This window comes from Rana temporaria, chromosome 1, assembly GCF_905171775.1.
Source record: "Rana temporaria chromosome 1, aRanTem1.1, whole genome shotgun sequence".
Classification (NCBI taxonomy): Eukaryota; Metazoa; Chordata; class Amphibia; order Anura; family Ranidae; genus Rana; species Rana temporaria.
In genome coordinates this window covers 479,154,157-479,171,087 of record NC_053489.1, presented here as the reverse complement: position 1 = coordinate 479,171,087, position 16,931 = coordinate 479,154,157, and the positions used below count along the sequence as shown (strand labels likewise).

General features: G+C 40.2%; 1 protein-coding gene across 1 annotated transcript in view; it reads left to right on the top strand.

The window, feature by feature from the left end:
- TET2 (tet methylcytosine dioxygenase 2) overlaps positions 1-16,729 on the top strand; it is a 35,973-nt gene extending 19,244 nt beyond the window's left edge. Inside the window, exons 6-9 of the mRNA XM_040329725.1 lie at positions 6,170-6,259; positions 8,358-8,495; positions 10,283-10,640; positions 12,453-16,729. Of these exons, the coding sequence (XP_040185659.1) occupies positions 6,170-6,259; positions 8,358-8,495; positions 10,283-10,640; positions 12,453-13,825 (1,959 nt within the window). The 3' untranslated portion in view covers positions 13,826-16,729. The remainder of the gene's footprint in view (positions 1-6,169; positions 6,260-8,357; positions 8,496-10,282; positions 10,641-12,452) is intronic.
- Positions 16,730-16,931: the final 202 nt, after the last annotated feature.

Genomic DNA, 16,931 nt, shown 5'->3' with positions numbered 1-16,931 from the left:
ATCATTATTGCATTAACCACTTCCCGACCCCCGCATGTATATGTACGTCCACAATATGGCACGTACAGGCACATGGGCGTACACGTACGTCCTCGCCTATTAGCGGGTGGGGGGTCCGATCGGGACCCCCCCCGCTACATGCGGAGGTCGGGTCCGCTCGGGGAGCGATCCGGGACCACGGCGCGGCTATTTGTTTATAGCCGCTCCATCGCGATCGCTCCCCGGAGCTGAAGAACGGGGAGAGCCGTGTGTAAACACGGCTTCCCCGTCCTTCACTATGGCGGCGCATCGATCGCGTCATTCCCTTTATAGGGAAGACACGATCGATGACGTCATTCCTACAGCCACACCCCCAAACAGTTGTAAACACATACTAGGTGCACCCTAACTCCTACAGCGCCACCTGTGGTTAACTCCCAAACTGCAACTGTCATTTTCACAATAAAGAATGCAATTTAAATGCATTTTTTGCTGTGAAAATGACAATGGTCCCAAAAATGTGTCAAAATTGTCCGAAGTGTCCGCCATAATGTCGCAGTCACGAAAAAAATTGCTGATCGCCGCCATTAGTAGTAAAAAAAAAAAAATTAATAAAAATGCAATAAAACTATCCCCTATTTTGTAAACACTATAAATTTTGCGCAAACCAATCGATAAACGCTTATTGCGATTTTTTTTACTAAAAATAGGTAGAAGAATACGTATCGGCCTAAACTGAGGAAAAAAAATGTTTTAATATATGTTTTTGGGGGATATTTATTACAGCAAAAAGTAAAATATATTGGATTTTTTTCAAAATTGTCGCTCTATTTTTGTTTATAGCGCAAAAACTAAAAACCGCAGATGTGATCAAATACCACCAAAAGAAAGCTCTATTTGTGGGGAAAAAAGGACGCCAATTTTGTTTGGGAGCCACGTCGCACGACCGCGCAATTGTCTGTTAAAGCGACGCAGTCCCGAACTGTAAAAACACCTTGGGTCTTTAGGCTGCATATTGGTCCGGGGCTTAAGTGGTTAAAAAGTACTTAGCAGATATGACCTTGGCTATAAACTAGATAAAAACACATGAAGCGAAGATACCTATACCTGATATCAGAGAAATCTGCCCAATAAGGGGAAGTTCTCATGTCTGTGAGTCCTACCCATTCCAACCATGCCAGACATCCCTTTCTTGAGCCTCTATAGGAGGAAAGTTAATTGGACGGGTTGTTTTTTTCCAGTCAGTTGTTTTGCTTCCACACAAAAGAGGCTTCTGGTAGGCATGCCTATAGAGCGTTTCCCTCCATTTTCCATAAATAAGCATTCATATTTACCTTATGCAGTCTTTCATGTTTGCGCTTCAAATTTTCTTTAGAAAGATTGTTTGGCAATTGAATTGTTCATAAACCATTGACTACTTTTGAATGTTTTTCTGTAGTTTACAAACTGGAAAATTAAAGGTCTCTGAATTATTATTGTATAGCAGAATCTCATCTTAATGGCAGTTGCAATAGAAGAGCTATTATACTTATCTTCCCTATGTCACTGCTGTGTCCTGTAGTGGTGTAGGGGTTGGAGGATGGAACCCGGAGGGGGAACAAAAGCCTTTACCATTCCCAGAAGTGTGGCATGCTAAAAAGTCTGACAGAGGCTACAGCACTTGAATGGAATGAAGGTAGGAGAATGCCACCGGAGAGGTGAGTATAATAGCACTTCTATTGAAGAGAACTGCCATTTTAAGGGTTTTAATGCTAACAGATATGGAAGTTGTTCTTTTTTATGGGAACTTAGGTTAGTGAATGTATTGCCTTCATAGCATAATCACAATAGACTCACAGAGGAAGAAACACATTTTTACTTATTGGCTCAAAGGAGGAGGGGAGGTTGTGAAATTTAGGCCAAGAAGCATACAATGTAAATAATTGTTACTGTGCAAGACAAGAAATTTGCATGTAAAAATTCATGTGACAGGAAAATAACTCATGGTAAAGCATCACTAACTAAGCTTTTCTGGTATTCAGAAATGTTCATAGTTAGTGATGCTTTACCATGAGTTATTTTATTGTTGTTGTATTTTTAGTTTACCAATAATAATGTTGTCCAATAGCAAGAAATTCTGTAATAATAAGCATTAATAAGTAATAAGCCCAAGCAAATTAAGTTTATTGTTAGGCAAGATGTTATCCCTATTAGTGATTTTCAATGTACAAAATCCTTTATGTCTAATTAAGGATCATTATGTTTTTCCATAGAAAAGCTAATACCCTATCCACTAAACTTTAGCCTGGGCATCATCCAACGTCCCACTACAAATGAGTCATAGCTTTTGACAAATCCAAAATGTAATGTGCATTGCAGGAATATAAAATAGTAGATACCATATTTAGGTTTATCCAAAAGATAATGCAAAGAACAATATAAATGTATTCCTAATTGATTTTGTGGGTTGCTACACTGTGCCTTACACCACTTTTAATAAGTGTGATTGTGGTTAAGTGATTGTAAAGGAAACATTTTTAAAAAAAAAATAACAACAATGTCATACTTACCTGCTCTTTGCAGTGGTTTTGCACAAAGCAGCCCAGATCCTCTTCTTCTTGGGTCCCCCACCGGCACTCTGGGCCCCCTCCTTGCAGAGTGCCCCCACAGCAAGCGGCTTGTTGTGGGGGTACTCCTGCATGCTCGCCCCAGAGCCACCTCTCTGGGTCCAGAAGACACAGAGAGACCTTGGCTCAGCCCCACCCCCCACTCCTGACTCACTGGCTGTGATTGACAGCGGCTGGAGCTAATGGCTCCTCCTGCTGCATCTCAGCCAATCAGGAGGGAGAGACCCGGGAGAGACCCTCACACACGGAACATTGTATTCTGACAGTGGAACATACCATTCTTAGAATACACTGCAGAAGCCACTGATCGACAGAGGTTTTCCAGCATGCTCCTTTAACCACTTAAGCCCCGGACCATGTTGCTGGTCAATGACCGGGCCACTTTTTGCGATTCGGCACTGCGTCGCTTTAACTGACAATAGCGCGGCATGCGACGTGGCTCCCTAACAAAATTGACATCCCTTTTTTCCCACAAATAGAGCTTTCTTTTGGTGGTATTTGATCACCTCTGTGGTTTTTAGCTGTTGCGCTATAAACAAAAATAGAGCGACAATTTAAAAAAAAATGAATATTTTTTACTTTTTGCTATAGGAAATATCCTCCAAAAATATATAAAAAAACATTTTTTTCCTCAGTTTAGGCCAATACGTATTCTTCTACATATTTTTCGTAAAAAAATTCGCAATAAGCGTTTATTGATTGGTTTGCGCAAAAGTTATAGCGTTTACAAAATAGGGAATAGTTTTATGGCTTTTTTATTAATATTTTTTTTTTACTAGTAATGGCGGCGATCAGCAATTTTTATCAGTACTGCGACATTATGGCGGACACTTCGAAGACTTTTGACACATTTTTGGGACCATTGGCATTTTTATAGCGATCAGTGTTATAAAAATGCATTGATTACTATAAAAATGCCACTGGCAGGGAAGGGGTTAACACTAGGGGACGAGGAAGGGGTTAAGTATGTTCCATGGGTGTGTTCTAACTGAAGGGGGGGTGGGACTGACTAGGGGAAATGACTGATCGCTGTTCATACATTGTATGAACAGACAATAAGTCATTTCTCCCCCTGACAGGACCGGGAGCTGTGTGTTTACAGACACAGCTCCCGGTTCTCGCTCTGAAACGAGCGATCGCGGGTGCCCGGCGGTGATCGCGCCTGCCGGGCTCGCGTGTCAGCATCAGGGGCCCCTATTGGCTGAACGGAGAGATAACGTATAGCTATGTGATCTCGCCCAGCAGAGCCGACCTGCCGCCGTATAACTGCCGCGGCTGGTTGGCAAGCAGTTATCAGAAGTCAATCAAACAATTAAAGGGGTTGCAAAGGTTTGTTTTTATTTTCTAAATAGGTTCCTTTAAGCTAGTGCATTGTTGGTTCACATACCGTTTCCTTCAATTTCCCTTCTAATTTTTTTTTTCTTTGTCTGAATTTCTCACTTCCTGTTTCTCCTCAGTAAGCTTGCCCCCATCATCCGAGCTGTTCTGGCTGTGGGTTAGTTAGGGAGGGGGCAAGCACACTGACAAACCCCCAGCCAGAACCGCTCGGATGATGGGGGCAAGCTTACTGAGGAGCAACAGGAAGTGAGAAATTCAGTCAAATGAAAAAAACATTTAGAAGGGAAATTGAAGGAAAAAGTAAGAGAACCAACAATGCACTAGCTTAAAGGAACCTATTTAAAAAAAAAAAAAACCTTTACAACCCCTTTAACTTATATTGAACAGGAATAGGCAAACACTGATCGAGATTGGGCCAGTCCCTGCTAAACTATTCAAATTGCAAAAAAGTGTATGGCCAGCTTTAGTGTCTTATTCAAGTTTCTGCCTTGTACATGAATTGTCAATGAATTACAATGTATATGTAGTTATATACTGCACATTTTACAGTTACTAATTTAAATTCCCATGTTTATTTTTGTAAAATTCTGCTAAATAAAGCCATGGGTGCTAGTGTTATGTATGGCCAAGCTTTCCTTATAATGCTATGAAATTAGTTTAGCCTTCTGTCTTTGTTCTAACACTGAAATCAGTAGTGGTGGGAGGTTATGGTTCTGTCTTTTTTATGTATATGCACACTGAGTGTAGAAAGAAGAAATGGTTGCACACCATGACTGATCTTGAGTCCATTTATTGCAACATCCCAAAGTGGCACACACAGAACAGTGACAGGTACAGATGGCTGACGCATTTCACACAAAAACGCTGTGCTTAATTGCTGATTGAGCACAGTGTCTGTGTGAAACGCGTCAGCCATCTGTACCTGTCACTGTTCTCTGTGTGCCACTTAGGGATGTTGCAATAAATGGACTCAAGATCAGTCATGGTGTGCAGCCATTTCTTCTTTCTATACCAGTTCCACGGAAGCAAGCCGGGACTAGCAACCATATGTGGAGTCCAGCCAGTCTGATTATCTCACCTGGTGACAGGCTCATACACTGGGGACTTAAGATTTTAGTACTGTCAATTTCCATTGCCATGAAGCAAGCTCTAAACATTGAGGGGCAGATCCACAAAGAAAGTATGCCGGCGTATCTACTGATACGCCGGCGTACTTTCAAATTTCCCGCGTCGTATCTTTGTTTTGAATCCTCAAAACAAGGTACAACGGCATCTGGGTTAGATCCGACAGGCGTACATCTTCGTACGCCTTCGGATCTTAGATGCAATTCTTCGGCGTCCGCTGGGTGGCGTTCCCGTCGTATTCCGCGTCGAGTATGCAAATTAGCTATTTCCGACGATCCACGAACTTACGAGCGGCCCTCGCATTCTTTTACGTCGTTTCCGTTCGGCTTTTTTAGGCGTATAGTTAAAGCTGCTATTTGGTGGCGTACGCAATGTTAAGTATGGCCGTCGTTCCCGCGTCAAATTTGAAAATATTTTATTTTTTATTTGCGTAAGTCGTCCGTGAATGGGGCTGGACGTAATTTACGTCCACGTCAAAACAATGACGTCCTTGCGACGTCATTTAGCGCAATGCACAGCGGGAAATTTAGGGACACGCATGCGCAGTTCGTTCGGCGCGGGGATGCGCTTCATTTAAATGAAACACGCCCCCTACTCGCCGATTTGAATTACGCGCCGTTGCGCCACGAGAGATACACTACGCCGCCGTAACTTACAGCGCAAATTCTTTGTGGATTCAAAGCTTGGAAAAGTAAGTTACAGCGGCGTAGCGTATCTCACATACGCTGCGCCCATGCAATTGTACGAGGATCTTCCCCTGAGAATATAAACTAAATGTATTTGGGGAGATCCAGCATTAATGATAGCTTTGCATGAACAAAACCCTTAACCTGCATATCCAAAATGTAAACACTGACTGGTGTACTTATTGCCATACATACCTATTTCTGAAGCTTTTTAAAAAGTCTGTTTACAAAGCACAGGGGTTATCTTTCCAAATGTGTTCAGCATTTCGTTTTCTTCAGGGCTTTGAAGCAAGTAACATTCCATTCAAGTAAATGAATGGGAAAACAAAGACAGGAGAAGTGCCTGATCACATGACCTGTCATATTTGATTTTTTTTCTTTAGTTGTTGTAAATGCTTTCTTAAAACATCATGACTCTGCTATTTTTTATTTAAGGAAGAGAAATTGGAAGACAGTCTGCAGAATTTGTCGACACTAATAGGACCAATTTACAAGAAACTTGCACCAGATGCCTTTAACAATCAGGTATGTAATCATGTCCAACTCAGTTTGGTGGTCTCAGCCCGGCTCCCGGTGGGTGTGCTATGCGAGGTAAGCCTGCGCCTAGTACGCCCACCCCCCTCCCACCAAAACCACCACACCTACACACGCACTCGAAATTGGGTTAACATGCACGCACTTTGACCACGTGGTCTCTAAAAAGAGAGGCAAAGGACTAACTGGGCTGGTTGAGCAGGCTAGATCCTCTCACTCCCTTGTAGGGAGTCCCTCTGCCCCGTTGGGCTTCAAAGCGGAGCAGGTAGGGCGGGCTGTGTGGGAGGACCCCCTCACACACCCGCCATTGCCATGGAGAAAGGTGGCAGATTGCCTCTGGGGGAGGCCTGCCTACTCCCAACTCCTGCAGTCCGGCTCCTCTCTCAGGTACATGCACAAAATACACAAAAAAAAATGTCCAACTCAAAAGGGCTGCTTTCACTGTCCAACAACCCTCTGTGCAGTGATTTGCCTGCATAATTTGAACGCTATCATTGAAGTTTCTTTCTAATGGGATCCAAGTGAACAGCATAGAGTAAAGACCTATATGATAACGTGTGTGCTTTTATTAGTAGCCCGTGAGAGCCACCAGTATGTCTTCCATTAACGTATATCTTAGCAATGTAAAGGATGCATGGGTGGACATCCTTTACAATGTTGTCTGCTGCTTCTGTGCGGCACAGCTAGTTTGGCGGATAGTGATGGTACGGAGTAAATGTATTATGTTGGGAAACCCTTTATTGCTAGGTTTTTAGTAGCGGCCCTCATTCAGGGCACAGGGGCGTCTCACCCCTAATCCATACTTCCAGGCCCTTAATCTACATGCAGGGTGCCGAATGCAATGATTCCAATGGGGTCCTGGCTGGGGAGGCCAGGGGCTGCCCCCCCTTTCCCAAGAAAATTGAGCACCAGCCGCCACTGCTAGGTGAGATTGACATTTCCACCATGACCATTGCACTACTATATATGGCTACTATATCACATCTTCTCTGTAAAATATTTGCTCATTGCATCATGGATTTTTTCAAAGAACATCTCCGGACAAAGCTTTTTGAATAAAGTGTTTTTATTGCTGTCTCTATCACTCCTTGGGTGATTCACCCTCTGTATTTGACCCGGCAGTCATTGTCACTGGAATGAAAAGTGATGGCAAATCCACATTTTAAGGCCGCCATACATGAATTGAAATTCGTACAGTTCAGCAGGGAGTGGTGGAATTTCGATCCAGGTATTAGCAGACTGGTTGTAAAGAATTTGATCTCCTGATCGACTTCTGTACAACCAACCTGTCAGGTTTTTCCAGATCAATCAGAGTTGTCGGCTAAATCCAGCAGCACTGATCAGTGTATTCTGATGGCAGGGAAGTCTCGCCACTGACAGATTACAGTAACTGTGGAAGGATTCCCACATCCACATCAAGTGAATTGTTTTCACTCGATGTGGATGTGGGAATCAATCCACAGTTACTGTAATCTGTCAGTGGGGAGACTTCCCTGCCATCAGAATACACTGATCAGTGCTGCTGGCTTTAGCAACAGGACATAGCAAAAAAAAAAGAAGACTGGCAGTCAAAAAAGTTTTGACAAGAGATACTCTTAAGATAGATGTTTTTTGGTGATTAAGCAGAAATAACGTGATGTTGTCTATATCCATCCATAGAGAATTCATCCAACATGTACCATTCAGTGGATGTTACATGAAAAATATTGCTCAGTGGTTTGATCATTCCCAACCAAAATATCAGAAACTCCATGTGTATTGGTACCTTAATTTGTACTATGTGCTATTTTTTGTAAGTACGATTATAAAATTCTCCCTAGAATTTTCCCTGGTGACACTGATGGACACTCCCATATAGAGAAGATGTGTTAACTAGATATTACATCTGAAATCATACATCTGTCTTTGCAAACCCATTATTTAACATATTGTACTTAGTGTTGTTTTATAGTTTGATTCCATTTTTTTCTAGTTTGGATTTTTTGTTTTATTAGAAAATGCTTGTATTTACAGAATTTTGCTGAAGATTGTAGAATAATATGAGTCACCCTAATAACTGAACATAACTAGTTCCCTGTTTCATTTGCAGATCGAGCATGAACATAGAGCCCCAGACTGCCGCCTTGGTAAGAAAGAAGGTCGCCCTTTCTCAGGAGTCACTGCCTGTTTGGATTTTTGTGCTCATTCCCACAGAGATTTGCACAATATGCAAAATGGGAGCACACTGGTAAGTCAGACTGTGGCCTTTAAAGTAATATTAGTGTGGATTTAAGTCAGGTTTACACTTGCTGTCGTCATAAGGCTTCATGTACAGGGACGTTGTTCAACCTCTCCTGAACGATTTACTTGACAGCTAGAAATCGACATCTAAAAACAGTCATTTAGCTGCGTTTACATGCCGCCTTTGCGTCTAAAAGTGTTTTGCTGCTAAACGCGAGTTACTGCGTTTAACCGCGTTTAGCGATTGAAAAGCTTCTGAATGCATTTTGTTGGGCTCCAGAAAAAGCCTCTAAACTCAACTGCCTAGAAACGACTATAAATGACACTGTGTACATGTACTGATAAGATAACAGAGGAGAGTTCAGGAGCAGTTGAAAAAAATGCCCAACTGCTCCTAAACACCTGTACCAGCAGCAGCAGTGCACATAAGGCCTTAGGCTTCATGTACACGGGACGTTGTTCAACCTCTCCTGAACGATTTCACTTGACAGCTAGAAACCAGCATCTAAAAATGGACGCTTAGCCGCATTTACATGCCGCGTTTAGTCGCATTTAGTCACGTTTGCATCTAGAAGCGTTGGAGAAAAAAAAATGTTGGGGTTAAAATAAAAAACGTCTGTAAATGTTCAGGAGCAGTTGAAAAAAATGTCCAACTGCTCCTAAATGTCTGTTTATCAGCAGCAGTGTACATGGGCCTTATACTACTTGTTTTTTATTGTTAATTATTAAATATTGTGCCTCCTTTCACATTGCACATCTAGATTTCATTATAAGGCCCCGTACACACGTCCGAGAAACTCGACGGGCAAAACACATCGTTTTGCTCGTCGAGTTCCTTGTGAAGCTGCTGAGGATCTCGGCAAGCCAAGTTTCCCCGTTGACTAACGAGGAAATAGAGAACATGTTCTCTATTTGGCCCGACGAGATCCTCGTTGGTTTCCTCGGCCGAAAGTGTACACACGGCCGGGTTTCTCGGCAGAATACGGCTCCGATCGAGTTTCTGGCTGAATTCTGCTGAGAAACTCGGTCGTGTGTACGGGGCCTAAGAGAATGGTAGGTAATGTTAGAATGGTGTAAGTAGCAAGCTCAATTCTCCAATTTTGCTTGATGGTCTCTACAGGACATGATACCTTGTGTATACAATCCTGTTTTAGTCATATAGATCCATTTTTAAAGCAGCACAATATTCATTAATACATCATAAAATTTGACTTGTATAAGAATTTGACTTGGTATCATCCTCTTTAATTCCCAGTACAGCAGAGTTCAGATTAGAAGCAGCAAAATTAACCAATCAGCTGTGCTGCAGTGCTCAATTGCCAGCAAGGAATATGCTGATAGGAGTATAGAACAGAGAGAAGAGCTCATCAGTCTGCTGCTTCTCCTTTCATTGGCCTATGACAGAGTGGGGAGGGGACAAGACCTGAAAGCATGACCTAAATGTAGCATAGAAAGATCAGGTCCCCTGATGCACAACGCCTTTGGGTGCCATTATCCTTCATGGCACCTCAAAACACAAGTTTAAAAATTGCGTGAAGTTTGCCGCCCAAAAAAGGAGCAGAAGCTTCTTTTGGGCAATAAACGAGCATAGGGCAGCCCAGTGAAGTGAATAGGCTGCCCAATGTAAAACACGTAGAAATGCGTATACATTGCTCTTTAAAAATTACAAGGAGGAATGCTTGTACATGATATCTAAGTGGGGCCTAAATGTGTTTGTAACTATATGATCAGATATTTTATTTCACAAACACCCTCCAACACTTATCCAACACTTCTGTGATTAATTTCTTCAAGGTTTGCACTTTAACCAGAGAAGACAATCGTGAAATTGGTAAAATGCCCGAAGATGAACAGCTTCATGTGTTACCTCTTTACAAAGTTTCTAATGTAGATGAGTTTGGCAGCAAGGAGGCACAGGAAGAGAAGAAAAGAACAGGTGCTATCCAGGTTCTGTCGTCTTTCCGCAGGCAAGTGAGGATGTTGGCAGAACCTGTCAAGACATGCCGGCAAAAGAAAATGGAAGCAAAGAAGGCAGCAGCAGAGAAGCTCTCTTCATCCCAGGAAAATAACTCTAGTAAACATGAAAAGGAGAAAAACTCACGTTCTAAGAATGCACACTCTGAAGCTGCTAATCATGAAAAGCAACTAGCAGGTAACTTTAATAAATGGCCTGAATTTGAACTGAATTAGGGTTCATATAGGCGCAGAAGGCCATACAGGTTATCTTTAGCACAGCAGTGGAGAACTCATTTAGAGCTAAATAACATAAAACTCCCAAACATTAAATATTATCTGAAAGCAGACACCCTAGAAAATAAAATAGTAGTAGTTCCAACTTTTTATGTCACACAGTATTACCGCAAAGGTCTAGGAAACCAAAAAATTCTGTAAAAAACACATTCAAAGTTAATTTTACCAGATTTTTGGGTAAAATATAAAAGCAAGTAAGTAGATACCCAACATGTCAAACCTTAAATTTGAGTGTGCCTGTGAAATGGCCTATATTTTCCATAGACGACACATTAAAAGCACCCTATAGGTTGTCAGTTTAGTGTTAGGAAGGCGGTCTGGTGCTAGAATTATCGTTCTCATTCCGGCATGCATAACATAATGTAACAACGTGTATCGCAATCAATGGTTTCAGGAGTAGGGGTCCCATTGTGCCATTGTGTATGTTTACATTTGCACATGTGTATGAGATGGTATGTGGAGGTGGGGGGGCCTCATTTTTTTTTGGGGGGGGGGGGGTTATGTGCTTGGGTGTAACTTACATTTTTTACAATTAAAAAAAAAATTTACTTAACTTTTTTTTTCCATCACATAGGGGACAAAAGGTCCCCATGTGATGATTTGTTGGTGACATGCTCTCTTTAATGAGACATCCAGGCGGTACACATGGCAAATTGATAGCTGGGGTTTGTCAAGCCCTGCCTTAGGAATTGTTTAAACTGTGTGAATGGCTCCAAAAATATGTCTATTATTATTATACAGGATTTATATAGCGCCAACAGTTTGCGCAGCGCTTTAAATCAGGGATGACAGTACAGTCACAATACAAATCAATACAGGAGGGATCAGAGGGCCCTGCTCGTTAGAGCTTACAATCTAGAAGGGAGGGTTGTCTAGATTATGTTCTTTGTCATTGCAATAATGGCAAGATTTTTTTTAACAGACAACACAACTGATCTGATTTGCAGTCATAAGTAAAAGTAGCTCCACTATCTACTGGATGCAAGGGTATATTTGCTTTTTCCACCAGTGACCATGTTTGTTTACTCAATACAATATGTGCATGAGCTCAACAGGCTTCCAATAGAACTGAATGGGAATTCTAATGCACATGCACTGACTGGCCAGGACATTTTCTGTGAGGTACATGCACCCAAATGCCCCACATCAAATATCTGCTTTTTATCATGGGCAGGAAGGGGATCCTGCTATATTTTTAAAGAATATCTGCATTAGAAGTACAGTTACCCCTTAAGTAAGACAATTCTCATTTGTAACAATGTCCAAAAGAGATATAAGCGCCATATCATATGTTAGGAGCTATTCATGCAAGTCTGTTTCAATCTAGATATTTGAATGCCTACGAATGTTTGCATACACATGAAATATGTATATTTTACGCTTAGGAATTCAACACTAAATCACAAATGATTGTAAGTGTCTATTTTGTTTTAGTTGGTTGTACAGTGCAGACAAGGTAAGTGCATAACGTTATAGCACTAAACCTTCACTGAGCACAATGGGGATTTCCATAACTCACAACAAGGTAATATGTAATAGTGGTGACAGGTTAAACCTGGTGCTGGGCTGTTGGTTAAACACATTATAGCATGACTATGCACTGGGTTTTGCAAGGTTGTCAACTTTGGGAATTAAAAAATATTTTTTTTCTGTATTATTAGTACATCCTATATTGTGTTGTATTAGCTAAAAAATTATTTGTATTTAATTACAGAACTTATGCGACTTTCAGGACAAGCCGCACAGCCAGTCTCCATTCCCACCTCAAGTCGTCCAAACCCCATGAATCCATTTCCTCCAACAGATCCAACTAACCCTTATGCAAGAATTGCTACCATGGCAAACACTTATCAAAATGCTTCTTCTACCTATGCTGGCTCTAACCACTCAGATTACTTTCATGCTCCTCCAAACTCTACAGTCTCTTGTGCCTCCACCCCAGTAAACCCTTACCCGGGATCCTTAAATCAAAGTAGCCCTTGTCCCCAATATCCATGCAATGGTAATATTCCTTTGGAAAACTGCCCACCTTATCTCAATCCTTATCCTTCACATCCACAGAATATGTTTCACAGGTTTAAGAATCAAGAACCAGCAGCTAATCTTAATATGCCTCCAGTTCAGTCCTTATACCAGCAGAAGTTTGCTAATGGTAAGGCTGCCTACGGTCAAAATTATATGAATTATGGAAGCCAAAGCATGCAAGCTGAGGATTTCAATAGCTGCAATTCTAAACCAAACTCTCACCCTATGGGATCATTTAACCCTTACTCTGTGCATCAATCGGATAATCACATAATGGGTGCTGTCTCAAAATCTAAACATAATCTTGGTTCCTCGGACTACCCCCCTCTAAACAGGAATGGTGATTACCCTCCTTCACACTCCTTCCCGGGTCATGAAAGCAATGCATCTACAGAAGGCAGGGCTGGCCCTCTGCATCGTAAAAACAATGACATGCATTTACATGCAATGAATGGAATGCCTGAAGTGTATCCTGGTCTTAATCATGACAGGACTAACCTTGGAGGACTTGGTAGACCAAATGGTGCTAATGTTCAGGAAAAGCTACCACAGACCTCAACTCCTGTGAAAGAAGAGCCAGAAGAAAAATGGTCAGACAGCGAGCAGAGCTTTCTTGATCCTGATATAGGAGGAGTGGCAGTAGCCCCAACTCATGGGTCAATTCTCATTGAATGTGCAAAGCGTGAACTTCATGCTACAACTCCATTAAAGAATCCCAATAGGAATCATCCTACTAGGATTTCACTAGTATTTTATCAGCATAAAAGTATGAATGAGCCAAAGCATGGCTTGGCATTGTGGGAAGCAAAGATGGCGGGTAAAGCCAGGGAAAAAGAAGAGGACTGTGAAAAATATGGTCCAGACTATGTTGCCCCAAAATCCTACAATAAAAAAGTGAAACGTGAACCCGTTGAACCAACCCATGAACCTGCTGAACCATCCTATTTACGATTCATCAAATCGCTCACACAGAGGACAATGACAATGACCACAGACTCACAAGTCACCACATCTACATACGCCTTAACACAGGTTACAGGTCCTTACAACAGATATATCTAATCTGTTTCTTTACCTCATGAACATCAGAGTGGTGCATCATTTTCCCATAGGCTAGTTGTGGTTGTTTGGAATGTGGCAGAGAAGTTACAGTATTCAAGTAATCAGTTATGTTACCCTTGGGGCAAGAATACCAGCAAAAACAAGACATGGTATCCTCACCATCACTCTCTTCTTTGACTCATATTTGGTCACAGAACATGTCAAAGAGGAGGGTACTATCATCCTATGCAATGGTGTTCCATTCAAACACAAGTTTTATTGGATGAAGCATAATAGTATTTTGTATTGTTCTCCTTATCACATCATATATCTGTGACCACATTTGTAAAACAGATATGTTTAGTTAGGAGCCAGAGATATACTTGCTTAGTGTTACAACATCAGGAATCTTACAAAGACCTTGCGGTGCTGACTTCCAAGTTCCTAATGTGCTAAATGATACTGGAATTGCAACTTTTTAACCTAGGCTATATAATCGTAATAATGACCTCCAATATTCTAAAGTAGTATAGATTCACAGATCACTATATATTTAATTGAAACACTGAAACTATTGGGACATTCAGAAAAATGGTGCTATCATGTGTGTCTATTAATAATGCCTTCACAACACGTACAGTTCAGTGATTATACACGACATATTACGTGATTCATTTTTAATTTTCAACAAAAGTACACTTTTAAATGCCATTTTAAAGTAGTTGTTTTTATATTTGTCCTTTTAAATGTAATTTACAGTTTAAATAGTAATGAGCCTAATATGTAAAACAAATAACTTTTTGCATTGCATATTGATTTATATATACTTTTTTTTTGTTTGCACTATTGGTAAATGAGCAGGTATGTAAAATAAAGTATATTTTTTGTTGACCTGGGCCAAACAATGATAGAAAACATGTCCTATAAATTAAATAGCTGGAATATTACCAGCCATGAATTGTTTCTGGACCTGCATTTATCTGCTTAATTATTTATTATTGCTAGAACCAATAAAACAAATGTTAGGAGTTGAAATTTGGTCCCTAATATTTATTTTTCTCTGACAAAATGAAGAACAAATAGTTCTGATGAAATATTATATAGGCAGTTCCTTATCTGTTGAAGTAGATGTAAACCTTAATAGGATAACATTTAGGGCACATTCACACCTATGTATTTTTGCAGTTGCACTTCAGTGCTCCAAGGCAATGCACAAGCACAATGTATGCATTCTTGTTGCTGAAAATAGTGCATGTCCATTTTTCGTCCATTCTGGAGCATTGGCAACCCATCTGAATGATTTAGCCTAATAGCTTTCACACAACACACCAGAATGGAAAGGTGTAAATGGGCCCTAACTTTGCCACTAGAAACATTCTTTTATCTTTATACCCAGACAAGGCTGACAATTACCAGGGCAAATGCAGAACATTAGCAAATAGATATTGACTTCACTTGAGGGACGAGTGTTGGCCATGGTAAGAGAAATTATGATAAAAATCTATTATATGTACAGAAGGAATTGAGAGCCATTTCCTTTGTTATGTAAAATGTACACAATATGCAAAATGTACACAATAATGCCCCAAGTCACAAACACCTTTGTTAACAGTTAAATGACACATACTTACACATTAATCTATTTCAAATAATAACTACTGTCATAAAGGGCCCTATTCAGCACAGGGGCAGAAAACGAAACTTGATATAATAAAAAAAATTGTATACAACCTTGTGCATATCATTGTTTGGCTCTAGCTATGCAACAAAGCAACTTTATTAATTATACCTCAAGTAAATGAGGAGGATCCTAAACAACATATTAATACTTAGTATTATTATTTATAGTATCCATTATTTATTGTTATTTAAAATACTTATCAGCACTTATAGTTCTACCTCAGCAAGCTTGGCTTTCACCATCTATCACATCCATTGGTAACGGATACATTCAGTAAAATAAAATTGGACTCATTTATAAAGACAAGAAAAAAAATGAGTTTGTTGCTCATAGAATAAAAGCAAACACCATTGTTTTGCCTTCGCTTTTATGATTGAGTACATTGGCAACACAATACAGAATAGTACTTTATAGATGGCTTGGCAGCACAGTGGAAGCTTGGGTCAAGAAATAGCTGCATAAAGGTATTTTCCATAACAATAAATAGCAGCATTACTGTTGATTTGCAAAATGAAATATTGTATGAATTATTACATTGGTGTACATCAACTAATAATTTTTGTTACTTCCATGCGGACTTAAATCTATTGGATTATATATATATATAGAGATTTCCTAATCATGTACTGTCCTAAATATCCAGTCCACAATCTGCAGAGACATAAAGGTAGTGTCCTCTTTCAGAAGAATCCTATTATTGTAATTATTGAAGCTGTTACACCTGTATGAATGTTCATAAGTTTTAAATATCCAACTGTTCCAATAGGACTAATCAGCTGCCATATTTGAAAGACTTTTCCTTTGATGAGTCTTTTATTTTAGTGTACGTAATACATTTTCTGCCTGAAGTTGTTGGTGGACTTACTGGACAGGTGAATAATCCTGCTGGATTAAATGTGGATGTTTAGAAATGAAAAAAAGTATGCACACATATAAAGAATACCTTCAATATTGTTACTGTTAGCTGAAATGCATTTTTTTTGCCTTCTTGGGAGAATATTTGTTCTTATATACTAATGCTGTAATTGCAGGGTATAATAATTTGTATCCTTATAGCTAGAGTGGTGGAAATGTTTATTGCCTGCCAAAGTTTTTTTCTTTCAATATTATTTCATTTATGAGGTTTTTTTATTTTGACGCAGTTTACATATAAGCAGAATAAGCTTTTACATACAGTACCAGCTTGGCTGCATATTTAGGACTGGATATATATAGAAGACAAGTGGTTATAACTGGGAGGAAAACATAATCAAAGGATAACTTCACATGATTAAGTAGTGACTGGAGTTGTTTTAGCTAGACAAAATGGCGGAATCCTTTTCTTATCTTGCTTTTCGCACCTGGAAAGGTCTTGAAGCTCTGCACTGGTTCTGTTTTCTTACAGATATCTGTAAGAAACCAGTCTGACTACCACAGGTTGATAAGAGGAATCTAGCCATTTTATTT